The 15,734-nt window shown below is 39.4% G+C and overlaps 1 protein-coding gene across 4 annotated transcripts; it reads right to left on the reverse strand.

Moving 5' to 3' along the window:
- Nucleotides 1-1,786: 1,786 nt before the first annotated feature.
- Nucleotides 1,787-15,730, reverse strand: fancb (FA complementation group B). 4 transcript variants are annotated; one of them, XM_006638008.3, is made up of 9 exons: nucleotides 15,633-15,730; nucleotides 14,331-15,251; nucleotides 13,045-13,200; nucleotides 11,235-11,327; nucleotides 9,901-10,029; nucleotides 7,576-7,739; nucleotides 5,124-5,575; nucleotides 4,277-4,517; nucleotides 1,787-3,934 (listed from the first exon to the last, which is right to left on the reverse strand). In XM_006638008.3, exons 2-9 carry the CDS (start codon nucleotides 15,183-15,185, stop codon nucleotides 3,532-3,534), a joined length of 2,493 nt encoding a protein of 830 aa, XP_006638071.2. In that variant the 5' UTR covers nucleotides 15,186-15,251; nucleotides 15,633-15,730; the 3' UTR covers nucleotides 1,787-3,531. The 4 variants fall into 4 exon arrangements, with proteins under 4 accessions (XP_006638071.2, XP_015216945.2, XP_069053656.1 ...); XM_015361459.2 differs by having other exon boundaries at nucleotides 15,617-15,730; XM_069197555.1 differs by lacking the exon at nucleotides 15,633-15,730 and adding an exon at nucleotides 15,445-15,532.
- Between the last annotated feature and the right edge of the window lie 4 nt (nucleotides 15,731-15,734).

Raw genomic sequence — 15,734 nt, forward strand, 5'->3', positions numbered from 1 at the left:
TTTAAACAATCGATGGAATGGGCTAGGACAACCTGTATGCTACAGGAGGAGCTACCTGGAACTCAGGGACAAATGAACAGAAGGAAGTTTGGGACACAATCTAGAAGACAGCATCTGCAACCTTGTGCAAAGCATGCAATGCAAATGTGCAGCCTAAGACCTTCAAAGTAGACCCCTGATTAATCAACATTGTTGATGACACATAAGCATAACAAACGTATCCACAGAATGTCCCAGCTGTTCAGTAAAAACGCCAGTAGAGCTACATCATGGGGACTTTTTTGCAGTTGTTTGAAGTTTTTTTAGGCTCCGTGTCGAATGATTACTTGAAGGTATAGGCTGGTATTGGCTGGATACAGACTATTCAATAATTCTGCTGTCACTGCCATTAGGGTATGCTTGCAGCTATTTCACACAATCATAGGATGTTTAAAAATAAGACCCCAAGAGAAAGTGTACAAAAACACAAAATATCATTTGCATTTATTTCTTGTGAATATAAAATATCTGTTTGTGTTAGGTGGCACTGCTCTACACATTCAAATGTAATGATCCCAAATAAGGGACAGATCAATGGCTTGTGGGTTAAAAAGATTAAACTGAGAATAGAGGAGGGAGTCCAGAAAATAAAATAATACAAATTCCTCAGTGCAACCAAGTTAAGATGTTAGGGATGAGGGAACAATGCATTTTTACAAAAAGGCACAGTCACTCCAGCTGGTAAGTGATAAGGGAACTCTGGCTTCAAGCAGTCCAGACATGTATGAATCAATACACAAAACAGTAAGCGTTTCATGCTTGTGGATAAAACCACATGGGCCAGAACCCCACTCAAGCACACAGTAGGATTGAAATTTGTTTGTGCTTGCTCTGCTACAGACAAAATGACAGGAATACTGTGCTTTTCCAGTAAATACCACTTCAGCTTCTCTAATCCCCCTATGAAACATATCTGTGCAACTTTCTTTGTACAAGATTTTACAGCATATCAGTGCATAGAGTCACTCTTTTATTATTGCGGAGTATACTGCAACAATGTCAATAATTGTATTTTTTAAACATTCTAAATTCTAAACTCTTACTCTGAGCAGTTACAACAGTTCCGCCTCTGCCCACAATAAACGGATTTGTCACAATAATTAATGAATGATGTGGGCAGGCAGGTCAGGGGAGCCTGGATGAATTTGGTTCAATCTCACTGTGTGGGTCTACAGAAAGCGACGTGACCCTGGATGTAAAGACTCAATGAATGATTTCAAATTCAGGAGGGTCCATGACATGTGACTGGCAGTTCTGAAAAATAAAGTAGGTTCAAGTGCCTGGAACTAAAACATAATAGTCACTGTTCAATAATACTATTAAAAATTAAACAGCCAAATCCTGGATAATAATTGAATGGTCAGGCACACCACACTGATCATATCTAGAATGCAATAAAGAATGACATCTCAAAGAATCCTTCCCAGAGTGCCCCACCTGTACAGAAAGGGACCTCCTTCAATGGCCACTGAAAGGCTGCCCCACCTGGGGAAAGTGTGTCAGCAGACAGTCCACTTGGGTTAACACTCCTTCTTTTTCAAAAGGGATCTTTAATGATACAGAAGTCGAAACCTCTGGTTAACTTCTCTTCCGAAGGACGCATAAACAGATCATTGCAACTTAAATATTTTATGGAACATGAATGTAATAGGATTCAAAGCTAAATTAAATCAATGTAGCTTTGAATACAGTTCCTTTTCTTTAATTAGCAATGACAGGTGAAAAATACCACACCATATGGATATAATTGTCAATTTGAAACAATTATTTTAATCGGGTGATACAGGAGAACAAGCAGAAGTATAAAGGAAATGAAAATACAGCTCGGTTTACCTTTAATCAGACAAGGCACCAGAAACAGATGGGAGATGCTGCAGTTTACTGGCTTAGTGCCACAGGAACAAAAGGGACAGAAAAAGGTTCTGACTTCTGTTTCAGAAGCAAGTGCATCTGCATTACTTGATCCAAAATTGTCAAGATATTGCTGCTCAAACATCTCCTGCTGGGTAATCCACACTCTTCAGTTAGCTTTACCGTACTCTTTGTTATCTTAAAGTATAGATTCAACCGCATACCTATCAAACACATCAAAAAAACTTTTAGGAGTGACACATCTGAGGAAATGATTTAGCATGTGTTACTTACCTTAGTGTAAAACTATTTTTAAATGTTGTTCACAGTGATCTGTGATTAAAAGCACTGACTACAAAAAGAAACCAGCAAAAATGTAGGTGCAGTACTTGCAAGATATTTTGTTATTTTGATAAATCTATTACATAACACTCTGACTTTAATGATAAATTACAGTAAACAATCGTTTCAATCTGACCTTTCTTTATATGTCTACTGTGCAGCTGGTGGGGGGTCATTAAGCAGTGTTCCTATAATAGATAGCTGTAGCATAATTCTTAAAAAAATACTCATATTATTTTTCTGCAAAAAGCTGAATACATTTATATACAACAAAATGTTGAAGGAATAATAAATAAACTATTAAAGGCACATAAACTTCTGCCTTACCAGACTGTTGTTTCAGCACACTCTTGAGCTCTATTTATTTATAAAATGTGGAAGTTTACTAATACTAATGCCACAGAAAGTGAAGCCTCACACACACTTTGGCAGCAATGAAGAAAATTAAGAAGTTGTATTTACAGGTACAGTATATATATGGTACAGTACAACAGGAGATGTACTGTGCTGGCAATGAGGAAAATATATCATACAGTAGGATGCCTATTTCAATTCTTAACTATGAAAATCTTTAAACAACACTAATAGGTATTGTGATCAGCTTACTTTTACACTGTTTTTTGACTTAAAAACAAGTGACAACCTAGCTTCAACCTAACCCATTGGTTGCATCATCAAGCTTTTATATTTTCTTTTCTGGTGAATATCTTTTTCAATCTCACACATGAGGAGACATCCAACTTGATTAACACATTCTGTTACTTTTTCCAATTAACAGTCTCCGCAGCACAGGCCAATTTTTTTGTAGATGCCACTCAGGCAAGGAAAACCCGGAGCAGAAAAAAAAACTTATTTTCTAGACAGATGTGTAATGTGAAATCGTAGATTCACAAGGTTTAATACCGAACTCATTACAAAAGTTATACCAAGAGCTGCTATGCTTTCAGGGTTTCTGCCTGTAGTGAAAGGACATGTCACGGACACAAGGACAAATGATACAGTAAATGCAAACGTTATCAACTTTAACCTTAAGAAACATTAACATGTAATGACTACCACACAAGGATGAATTAAAACTGAAGCTATATGAAAACAGTTCCATTCTTTACACATCTTACCAGAATATGTTATATATCTAGAATATTATAATTTGATATTATATTAATTTCAGATCACCAAAGTGTAAAAAAAAAAACTAGACGGGAATACCTAGTCTTTTTTGTAATAAGATCACTGTATCCCATCCAAATGCTTTTAAGCCAATCCCCCAGTGCTACCATGCACAGTGGGGGAAGGCCACTAGGATTTACAGAGTGCCCATGCCACCTTGTCTCCTGCTAGCTGAACATCAGCCAGGGCCTCCGTGAGCTGTCGATAGAGGTGTACTTCTACCTCCGAGTTTAAACTGAAGTGGCTCAGCTTCCTGTCTCTTTCAAACTCCTCTCTGTACTGCTGAAGCTGTCCGGCCAAGCCTGGGGAGGGTTGGCAAAGGGGCAGAGCTGATGCAAGTTGCTTTTCACTCGTGGGGTTAGTGATCAGCGAGGAAATCCAGTTCCTAACGGTCCACACCTCTTCCTCTAAGGATGATGCTAAGCTTTCAGCCAGGTCTTCTGCGTGTCCCGCTTTCAGCTGCTTTACCTCACAGGATGATGGCAGAAAGGTACACAGTGAATTTAAAAACCTCAGTAAGCTGGTCTGGCAACTGGAAACACAAAACACAACATGAAATCCTTAGGTTCAATGTCATTAAACAACAAACATGTTTCATCTGTACAACTATAAATATGACAGGCATTATTCCAGATGTTGGCAGAACATTCTGCTGTATGACTTTCAGTTCGTTATCATGTGCATCCAACTGAGAGTATAAAGATTAAAGAAGCAACAATGTTTCTAGAAGGTGGTCAGAACCTGCCAACATTAACATCACAGGACTAAGCTTTCCATATGCAACAGTCACATGCATTTTAAATGGGTCTGTTTCTTTGTGTGGAAGTGCTTCATTCCATTATGAGCATGGATGCACAATTTATGATGAATTTACCTGCAATGGATTAGCAAAATTCCCTCAAAGGCGGTTTTCTCTTGCCAACTGATTAACATCATACTGGAAGTGTCCACATTATTCAGTAGTAGATAGTCTGGGTTAACATAAAGTCTTTGGCACTGCATTGGTCCCAAGAGCCATTTTGAAATATCACAAAGAGTATAGCTTGGAGATCTTATCTGGAATAACCACTTTTTTAATACCATTGTAAGGCTGAGAAAATCTTCCACAGCTTCCTCTAGAAAAGAAAATTCACAAAAAAGAGTTAACAGGTATTTCTATGGGAAAAAGCTTAATATTATAAAAACCCAGTGCTACTAGCATATGTAAAGATGACTCTACAGCTGATGAAAGTCTGAATAAGATTTCATAGTCACTGGTTCATTTTTTATGGACTGTTATGGAGTTATGGACTAGTATCAACTAGACATCTACAACTATCACTTTATCTTCAATAACAACATAAGAGCCAACGGAAATACTGTGTGAAAGAAGGCATATGCCTGATAAGCCTGAAGAGACCTTAGAAAGGGGTTTTGATTAAAAAAGCAATAAAAAACAATACCATAAACATTTTTTTGAATGCAGGAAACAGTCCCAGTTTGTACAAGATGTTTAATTGGCTACAAATCATTAAAATTCCAGTAGAACACCACATGTTTTGAGTTCTGGAAGACAAATGATTTTTTGTAGTTTCTAAATCTGTAGACCTGGATATTTATTACCGCACAAAATAGAGGCGTGGTGTGTAGAATGTATAGAATATTGCAAGGCCACTGGATTTCCAACTTTCCCCTGCCTCTCACTTTAACTTGAAAACAGGGGAAGAAGGAGCCCATTTTACCTGTAGCATATTTGCTGTTCAACGATTTCGGGAAGAGTTTTCCAGCAGAAATGTCCTTGATGTCCAGAGAAACTCTACCACACTGCACAATCACTGGCTGCCCTTCCCCCCAGACGCCTGGATTCTGTGCAGCTGTGGCATGAAGCATTAAATAGCAGTCTAGGTGTACAAAGGCCACAAGCGGCGCCAGCTCAGTGGCGGCGATCACGGTGCGTGCCCGATTTTGGGCAATTTCCGCACGCCCCCCCGCCACCGTGCCAAACTGCCCCACACTCTGCAGCCTGGGCCCCAGCCTAGTCTTTTTTGCTGCGGGCTCGGCCCGACACTGGGAGGACGGGCAGGGGAAGGGGAGTTTGCCGAGCTGCAGCACACTGCTGCGTGTCTGGATTACTGTAGGGGCCTTTCCGAAGCCCTGCTCCATCAGCACCGATAAACTCACTTCGCCCACTGATCTGGAAGACAAAGGCACCGCTTGCCGTTAAAAAAAAAAACACAAGTGTTTTGTTTCACTAGGATTACTTCACGTTTCTAAAAGAAAACAAATGTTAAAACTGCACACAGTACCGTACTGTTCGAATTTCATGGTAACAGGAACATCTGCTAAAAGTCTAGTAAAAAAATTGACAATTGATTTTCTGAACAAATTAACCTTATTTGAGGTTCCCTAAATTATAACTTGAATAGCCCAAGCCTTTTTGTAGTACTTGCAGGTCTGGCCTCATCAGAATGCTCCTGCTATGCCTGATGTTACCTCAACGGTTAACCAAGGACAGAATGACACCAAGGTGTTTGTTTTATCACCGGCAAGACTTGTTATATATGCTTGAAAAAAGACTCAGAGAGCTATTAAAATGTATCTGTTGCCATAGTGATCGAGGCAGACATTGTGTGCAAGTTGCTGGGACCCATAAAAATTACAGCTGAATTTCTTTCAGTGCCTCAACTACTTAGTTCACCAACACAGATGTTTCACTGCAGCTGAAGAGCAGAAATAGAACTCTTTAGAGTCAGGTCATGACAGCTACTCAGGATTAAAAATAAAGTGAAAAAAAAAAATGACTGCGTCCTTCGTTTCACCCGTGTTTGTTTGCTTAATTTAAAGTAGATTAAAACAGGGACTCCAAACTGACTCGTTCTGTAACTGTGCTCATATGGAAAAAAGCTCTAAGGTCAACATTTTGCATCTGGGCTATAACCAGGGGTTGGATTGGCTGCAAAGAGCCTTGGCTGCTGCCATGCAACTGTAACCTCAGTGCCTATGCTCTCGCCAAGCAAGGCTATTTCTAGCAGGCCATGGGGAGCTCTGACATTGCACAGTTCTGGAGAGGAGAAGGTGTAGTTCACATCCCTCCCTGAGACAGCACACACCAAATTGGGGGATCTAAAAGGGCACAATGGCTGGCAATTCCAAACATATGAAAAAATAAATCAATCTGAATACACTGATGTGACAAAAGTGTCAGATGGATAATGGAACCCAATGCAAAAGTCTGCGTAGAGAAAATAAAAGCCAGTAACCTTTTGCTACCAGGAAAAGTATCAAGCGAAAAAGAAACAAATATACAAAAATGGACATGGCAGACTAATGTACAAATGGTCAAGTGCTATTTGGGAAGAACTCACATCCATGATAGTTCAGATCTGCATGCATATCAAGACTGGAGGAAAATCTAAATGCACACCATGTGTGGAAAAGAGCTCAGTACACAGATGATACAAAGGATGTGATATGTGACCTGCTTTTAAACTGCTGACGTGCGTTATCTAATCATTATTTTGATATTCCTTTCATCTCACATTGCAATTCAGCAACATGTTTTCATAATTTTGTCTCCAAAAATTCCTGTCACAACTGGTGAAAAAGGTTTGCATTCTTGATGTGCTATGACGTAACACAGTGATAAGTTTTTGTAAGTGGAGTTATATCTAATGTTTGGTTTAAAGAAATTTAAGATCTAGTGTTACACTATTTTTACTAAAAAAAACAAACATAAGTATTTGAGATTTGTTGCACCTGAATAATAGCACAGACTAGTACGACGCTTTGCAAGGGAATCGTTCCTGTACTAAACAGGAAAACCTGCTCTGCCTGGAGCAAACAGGATCAGTGTGCACCAACTCCTGTGTCCTGTGACCTATCCTGAACTAGCAGTGCATGGCCTGGCACCTGCAGATCAGTGTGAGGGGCTGATAAAGAGATTAAGTCTCTTGAGCCATCAGCTGCCAGCCAAAGCAAACCAGGCCACACACAATGCCCTGCTGATAACAATGGCAATGGACAGAGTGGTAAATTTAGCAAAAAACCATCTCAAACCAATGGCAAATATAAATGTACACCCTCAGATACACGCATCGGTTATTTATCTAAAAAAACAGGCCAGTCTATGTTGCCAGTTTTAACCCTAGCGTTCCTCTCCACCACCATACGCCAGTCTGGAAAGCAGATACTCACAGAGAGGCCTCCTCTGCCAGCCTCACGCCCACGACCCAGCTGTCGCCAACAACACGCTGCCAGACCTTCTCTGCCAGACCGCGGAGGCCCACATGCGCCACTGGAGCCTCCTCACCTGGGCTGTCCACAGCGGTGTCTTCTTCCCACAGGGACACTAGGCCCTCCTGAAATAGAACTGGCCTTTTAGCTGTGAAAGGGTTCATGAGCCCAGCCTCCTCTGTGCGGGGCCAGAACTTGTAGGCCATTTCATCACAAGCAGCAATTTCAGTCAAGGTATATAACCAACCGCTGGTGACAAGGATCGCTTATTCCCTAAACGCATACCACACATTTTAGATGTAATATTTACCTGTACAGCACTCCCTCACGGTGATGGGGCCCAGGGTTTAATTGTTTGGGTGCTATCTGTGTGGAGCTTGTATGTTTTCTCCAAGTTTGGGTGGGTTTCCTCCTGGTGCACTGGTTTCCTCACACAGTCCAAAGACATACCGGTAGGTTAATGGGCTTCTGGGAAAGTTGGTCATGATATATGTGTGTGCGTGCTTGTGTTGGCTAGTGTCATGTGATGTAAAAGTAATCTAAAATTTCTCTCTTTTTTGTTCTCCAGATGGAAACACTATGTGAAAATAAAACCACTAATGAGAACAACAAATACTTTGACACTTATTGTCTATTTCAGGTTTCGTTGACTAATCTGATACTCCTTGTACCTGTAAGTCAGCCTTCTTATTGCAATTCAACTAAGCAATTCTTCACACATTCACTTTTGCTTTTTTATGTTGATACCAATATTGGTTTTAAGCAGGGAATGTATCTGTCTAGCATCAACCTATATAATCCCACATTGTAACCAAAAACATTGTTACCTATAAACTACACAAATCCTGAACATTAACATCTAGTCAGACTATAAGCATGAGAAGCCTCTGTTACTAGAGAAAAAAACAAGATGAACAGCAAAAACTGTCTCAAATAAAACATGCTCACATAAAACCTAAAGGCAATAGAAAGAGGATCTTTAAGCACAGCAGGGAAAAAAAAAACATTCACAACACAAACACTCTTGCTATTTGCATCTTTAAAGCAACGGTCAACATTGCTTCTGGTTCAAAACTGTTGTTTCAGATATTTTAGCTTTTAAAGATGCCTTTGTCTTATTATCTGCCATGCTCTTGCCTTTTCTCTGTCGAGCTGGCCTCCTCGTTCCTTAAACAACGACCTTCTTGTGTTTACTCTTATGGAGATACATTCACACACCAGTAGAGGGCATAGTATAGGAGATGGGACACTGACATTATGCAAGTGTTCACATTCAAAGTATCATTTATACATCATACTGTATACAGAAAAGATCACATAATATCAGAGATAGGTTCTTTTTACTTGTAGAATAATTATACTGACTATGATCCACTGTATATTTTCACAGCAATTTAGATGAAGAGCAACATCACACCAGTCATAAAAATATTTAACAATTATATGTAATTCATGTATAAAAGTTAAGAAGCAACAATTTAGACATGAATGATACAATGCCACTACATATTTTAAAAGTTTTTCTGTATCAGTTAAACCAGGCTAAAGTGAATTCTACGTGAAGTTATCCCCAAAACAGCACTGATTAGATTTGAGTAAAATTTCTAATAGCTAAAGTATTCCACGGTAGAGCAATCGATTTTGTTAATACTGTTCAGCATTAATAGTCAAACTGACCATTTTTCTGTAGGACAGAAGAAGACGAAGGTAATTCAATCTCTTTCAGGCTTGTGCAAGGAAACCGTAATAAGATAAAAAAAACAATGTAGACTAAAGGGAAGCTCCCAGAAGAAAGATTTAATGTTTCTGATATTTTGTACAAAGGAGCTGCTCTATGCGGCAGTCTTAATATCTACTTAGACATTGTAACATACAATCAGAACACGCCACCAGTCCATTATAAAGTACACACTCACACACACTCACACACATGCAATACAGGATGCAATTTACAGACACCAAATAACGTATTTTGGGACTGTGGGAGGAAACTGAAGCACCCAGAGAAAAAACAAAAGAACTTGGAAAGAACCTCCAAGTTCCACACAGAGAGAGCCAAACTGAGACCATGGATCCTAGAGCTGTGAAGAAGTTCCAGCTGCAGATTGCATATCAGCCAAATCACTTCACAAGGCATTATAAATTCATGAAATATGCAATAGGCAGAGTTACAGATATGACAAATGCATAATGTAACCAAAATCTTGACAATCTGGCAATTTTGAAACGGTACTTTGTTCTTTACGCATTACGGGAATGTTATATTTAACAATATGTTAAATGTACCTCTTCTCCCTTTGACAGGATGTTCTCCTCTCCTTTGATGAGGCCTGTAAATGCTTGGACAGACTGCAACAGAACTCGGTCCTTCAGATCCAAATCAAGCTGAATATTCTGGACTGAGGACAAACCACACTGACAGTGAAGTGAAGAAAACAATGTTTATGTTAGAGATGGTGTATTAGGTTGCATCATTTACAATGATGTTTTAAATCACATGCTTTTTACAGATACTTCCAAAGATAAACATTGGAATTTTATTTTCCAATTTAGTTTTCATGCTAAGAATTTAAGGCCAGAACCTGCCATTTCCTTAAACATTCTTTGCTAGGTGATAGTGAAAATCAGTGAAAGCTATTAAATAGTGATGTATTAGAAGCACAGAGGGGTTCTTGCCATTATCATTTTTGATCTGTCCTAGAGTGGATTTATTTTATTTATGCCCCAATTCTAGTTGACATCCAAGTATTTGAATTTAAATATCACACACAGAACAGAAAAAAAAGTATATTAATAATGTGAATCATAAAAGCCATGCGCAATAAACAGACCCTTTAACCTTGTTAGTTTAATAATTACATCTAGAAAAGTCTACAATTTAAAATGCATCAAAACATTTTAAGAGATCCATAAGGACATATCCTGTGCGTTTTCACTTTTAGTCACCACAATAAAAAAAAATGCCAAGATGTTGTAATGCAAAAAATTGAACCAGCCCTGAGAAGAATAACCAAAAACTTTTGTGAGCTCAGATCTGACAAGATATCAGAACTGCTTGAATTTCAAACAGGGTAGACCAAGAAGGAACCTGATTCAGGAACTCCAAATCCTCAAAGGCATTTTTCAAAGACAGCTCAATATACTCCTTCAGAACCAGAGGCTGCAAATAGGAACTAAGAGAACGCGCGTTTAAAACTGAGAACACGAGGTATGTTTTTCACACAGCGCTGCAGGAGTTTGGGATAAGCTACCCAGTCATGCTGCCGAAACTCATACCCTGGCTTTTTTCAAGAAACGAGTAAATTATCTACTCAAGAACAAAAAAAAGAAAGAGGGACAGATCCTCTTGTTTAAAACATCCTTATATTCTGATGTAGCAGATACAAACTTACATGTGACAAGGTCTGATGCAAAAACTCACTGAGAATAATGATACACTGTAGTTACACCCTGGGCGTGAAATTTCTGCGAAATAACATGACTATGCTAAATTTGGACTGTGCTTATTTAGTACATCAGGGCTCTTACAAATACGTACGTACAAATTCAATTCCATACCCTGACCAAGAATTTATAAATGTATGCATACTTTCCTTTTCTACAGTGTAAACACTTCATACCTGTAGTCTGGTTTCCAGTGCTTGCACAAAAATATGATAATTTTCCTGAACAGCCCCGTCTGCATTCAGATCTTCACAAGTGTCGACACTACTCTGAAGACAGAAAATAATTACTTTTTAAAACAATCATTTTCGCCCCAACATTTCCTAACACCTGATCCTTAAGAACCGCTGTCCCACAGAATGGCCATTCGACCAGTGGCCTGAACAGGCTTGGACGTTAGGAACGTGCCATGATCACATTAAACCTAAAGAGGACAAAACTAAAAAAAAAATGCCAAACAAAATTAAATCATAGTCACAGATGAGACTTGAAATTGTATAATCATGTTGAGCTTGACTAAGACCTGCCTGTATTGGGGTGCACAACACAAACTCCCGCCCAGAGAGGGGTGTCGGTAACAGAGAACAGAGGTAACAGAAGTGTAAATCAGGTACAGTGAGTGCAAGGCAGACTGGAGAAGGTCAAGCAGCAAGCACTGCAGCAGGAGAGCAGAGAGCTGGTAGTCCAGCAGTCAAGGGTTTTCTATGGGAAGCGAAGAAAGAGCCAGGATAGTCTTTTTGAAAGGACTCGGTTCAGGCCTGCCTTTTTAAAGAAAGCTTTAATGTACTCCTGTGAAAGGGGGAAGGAGTTGTAATTGTTTGATTCTCTTTGCTGTGGCCTGTTATGAGTGGCCCCATGATTGGGTTGCTCTGATTACTTTCTGATGTTGTTTATGCGGCGATGGGGATTTTAATGCCAGAGCTGACATAGTGCCACAGAGAACCTGTGTTTTTGGAACTGTTCCTGAATGGCATCTCTTTTATACTTGAGAACTTGAGTCAGTAAGGTGTAGTGGATGGGTGTTGAGAGATATTATTGAACTTTATTTTTCTTCAGCTTGGTCGGAATAAATATGTCTCTTCTGGCTCAGCTTCTCCATATGTCTGCTTTTTTTTTTAATTGTTCTTCTCATTGTACTGTTTTTACTGGTGCTGTGTATGGGGAATACTGAAGTCGTGTTTTTGTCTGCTGAGTTTTTCTGCTCTTTTGACTGCCATTGCTGGGACTTTTGTATGATAATAAAATTACGTTTAACTTTTGTGGACACAGTCTTGAATTATTTATTGCTCAGGTTGTATTTGGTGTGGCTGGCCTTAAAAGAAACTTATCAGGGGTGACTTAGAAGTCACTTAGAAGTGGGTGGGAGAAGTGGGAGAGTGGTTGTTTCACCATACCTTATTTATAAGGGTATTTCTATCACGTGTGATTTTACCGTTCTTGGAAAGTAATTGTATGGCTATCCACCTAACGTGGCTGGAGCTGTCTTAGTTGCCTTTTTTCCAATCAAATACAACAAATGTTATATTAACCAATGTCATTGTCTTGCCTATGAATTAAGATTGACCTGGCAACCTACTGTAAAAGGACCTTATTAAACTAAAAAGGTCCCTGGCCTTTATGGAGGGTGGTGTAGTTGGACTATATTAAGTAGGTTTAATAATTTAAGGGGGGGGGGGGGTGAGTTAAATAAAAGCAGAATGATTAAATGATTTATTTTTTACACCTGTTAAAAAAGCAGATGGAAAACAGCCAAACAGCATGGAAGACAACCAGGGAAGGATATTGAACGCACAGCAGGAAGGAGGGGGTCCTAAGTGCAAGTGGCAGGTTTATGGCTCTGGAAAGAAAAGGTCAGAGTCTAAGTGGGGTATTAAGGAGGAGAAAGAGGGAGAGTCGGTGGAGGAAGAAATTGGAGATGAGTAACGCATAGGCAGGGCGCTGCCATAAAAAAAGTTACTGTTTGATCCGTTCAAAAAATGTCCTTACCGTGTAGGCAATTGCAGCAAGATCTGTGAGTCTGAAGTCCCTCAGAACATCATCAGCTGTGGTGTGGTTCTCAAAAACCAATAAGATCTGGTCATTCCCACAACCAACAAAGTCATCAACATGGAGAGCACTGACTCCCTCCCACCTAGAAGCAACCTGAAGCAAAGAAAAATACCAATAAACAGATTGCTAGGCAAACTCACACACTGCACAGACAGTATATAATACATGTAGGCTTTGTAAAAGGAAGTTCTATAATCAATCTCTCTAAAGCCTTAATTAAAAAAAAACTGTGCAGAACTAAAACCAACCCTATTATACAATAAGTACAGCTACTGTACAGCAATGAATAACACACAGTATTTAAAAAAAAATAATTTAGAGGCATTATAATGTTACAGAATATTTATAATTAGTCATTGAATACCATGCCTGCCAAACTTAATATTCTACATTGATTAAAGGTTTTCAAAGACTTTAAGATAAACTAAATTCAGTAAGTTTTCCTGTCATGCTTTATCTTTTCTTAATATCCAATTACTTGAGTCACACAACTATTTTACAATACCAGAAAAATAAGAAAATGTTATTTCTAAGTAGCCTATTTTCATAAAAATTTAACATCATAGACCTCTGGGTGTACATGATTAATTTACGGCATATTACTTTCTACTCTTTACAGTGCACTGCAATGATACATCTCTTAAGGTTCAAAGATGTTTGTCTTCTGCATAGATACAGCATTAAACTATATAAAACCATCCACACATTATATGACCTACTTTCTCTCATGACTTGCAGAAGAAATGCATTTTTAACTGTTACTCTATATCGCGATACTGCGGTTACACAGTCCTTTTAAACTGAACTACCTTAATAGGTGGGGTAGTTATCCGTAAAACCATCCACTGTATCATTAAACATCCCCTACAAAATTCTACCTAATTTAATGCTCCTAATTTAAACAGTTTTGCTATCAACTGCAAATTTGATTTATACACTAGGTGTGCATATGAAGTACACACAGAAAAAATATTCCCTTTTGAATTTTGAATAAAATAGCAAAAAATATTCAGTCCTAAATGAAACGCAGCTTGTGGAAAGTGACTGAAATGTTACACAGGAAGGAAATGGCAGCAGGTTTTGTTTAATAAAAGGAAATTCATTCTCTACAGCTTCATCACTGTCAATGTACCTCCTAATTTGGACCACTAGACACTAAGTTACTTGGTTATAACTTTAATCAAATGGACTGACATTTAAAAAAAAAATCCCAAAGAGAGTACCTGAAAACCTTCTTTCCATACAGCACATACATTTCCAAAGCGGAAAGTTACAACAAGCAGGCAGCTGTCTCTGCCCGTTGTGACTGTCTGAATGTTCTGGGCTTGTTCAAACGGCAGCTGGCAGACCTCTCTGGGAACTCCATCCTCAAACCATACCAGCTGATTTTTACTCGTTGCTGCGACCACACATGTCTTCATTTCCCCATTTACTTCTTCAGCAGTGACGATAAGCAAACATGTGACTACAGAACTGTACTCATGAGGTAGCAGCCAAGCTCCATCGAAACTTCTTCCAGCTCCGAGGAGATAACCAAGGAACATCACCGGCTGTTCTGCAGCCGGTGTTTGGGTACCTAGTATAATGATGTCTTGGATTCCCACGGCCACTTCTCCAATAAAGCACACTGATGAAAACAGAACAGGGACCGGCGTTACTTTGCCAGCCTGTAAAGATGTCCAATAAACTGTCTCCTCGTGACTCCACAAGACAGTAGGACCCTGCAACAGTGCTACATTTTCTCTCATTTCATACTGCAATTTAAACTTCATCTGGGGCTCCAAAGAACTGGCAGTGTTTAATGTGAACAGGGTATACTGGAAACATGCCTTTTTTCTTTTGTTCTGTTTGAGCAAAACACAAGGCACCACCAGGCCACTTTTTACATCTAAAGCAGAGCTGCAGCAGAGAATGTCAACGTTTTTGCCGTCATTGCTGACGAGTGCCGACCCTTCGGACGTCACGGAGAAACGCCCCGTGCTTTGCCGGAACGCCGTCCTTCGGAACCGCAGTTCCGATCCCGAGACCTGGAAGGTCAGAACCTCGCCATTGAAGGCAAGGAGTTTCGTGGAGTCCATGACGCTTGAAATGTTAACGGCAGCCTTGGAGCATCAGTGTCGCTTCCATTTCACTCCACGTACCACCTGACATAAAAAGAGCAGCTTTACATCAAATTGCATGCTTCCACGCAGCCTGTAATCATTGCGTGTATCAGCTGTAGGCTATCGCAAAAGAAAAGTAACCCACACTTGGTATACGGTTGTAAAGTTGAATACAACTATATATACACATCATATAAAGTAACTTGAAAATAAGAAACAGATATTACTGTACTACCATAACGGCACCGGCTCCACTGTATCTGCAGGACATCATAGAAAGTTTTAACGTCTGATTCCCACATGCATTTGACACAGTGCATAATTCACATTACTCCCAAAACAGCGAAAGCAGAAAGCGTGTTTCTTTATAATATTTCTAATAGTAATTAAGTTGGGATTAATCTTACTTTCAGGGTCAGTTACCTTTTAACATTCGTCATAGTGTAGCAGCTGTGTCTAGTTTGCATAACCAGGCACAGAAACCTACGATCCCCAGGTTTGCAACTTCAACCACAAACTACCCGC

The sequence above is a fragment of the Lepisosteus oculatus genome, chromosome 13, assembly GCF_040954835.1.
Source record: "Lepisosteus oculatus isolate fLepOcu1 chromosome 13, fLepOcu1.hap2, whole genome shotgun sequence".
NCBI lineage: Eukaryota > Metazoa > Chordata > Actinopteri > Semionotiformes > Lepisosteidae > Lepisosteus > Lepisosteus oculatus.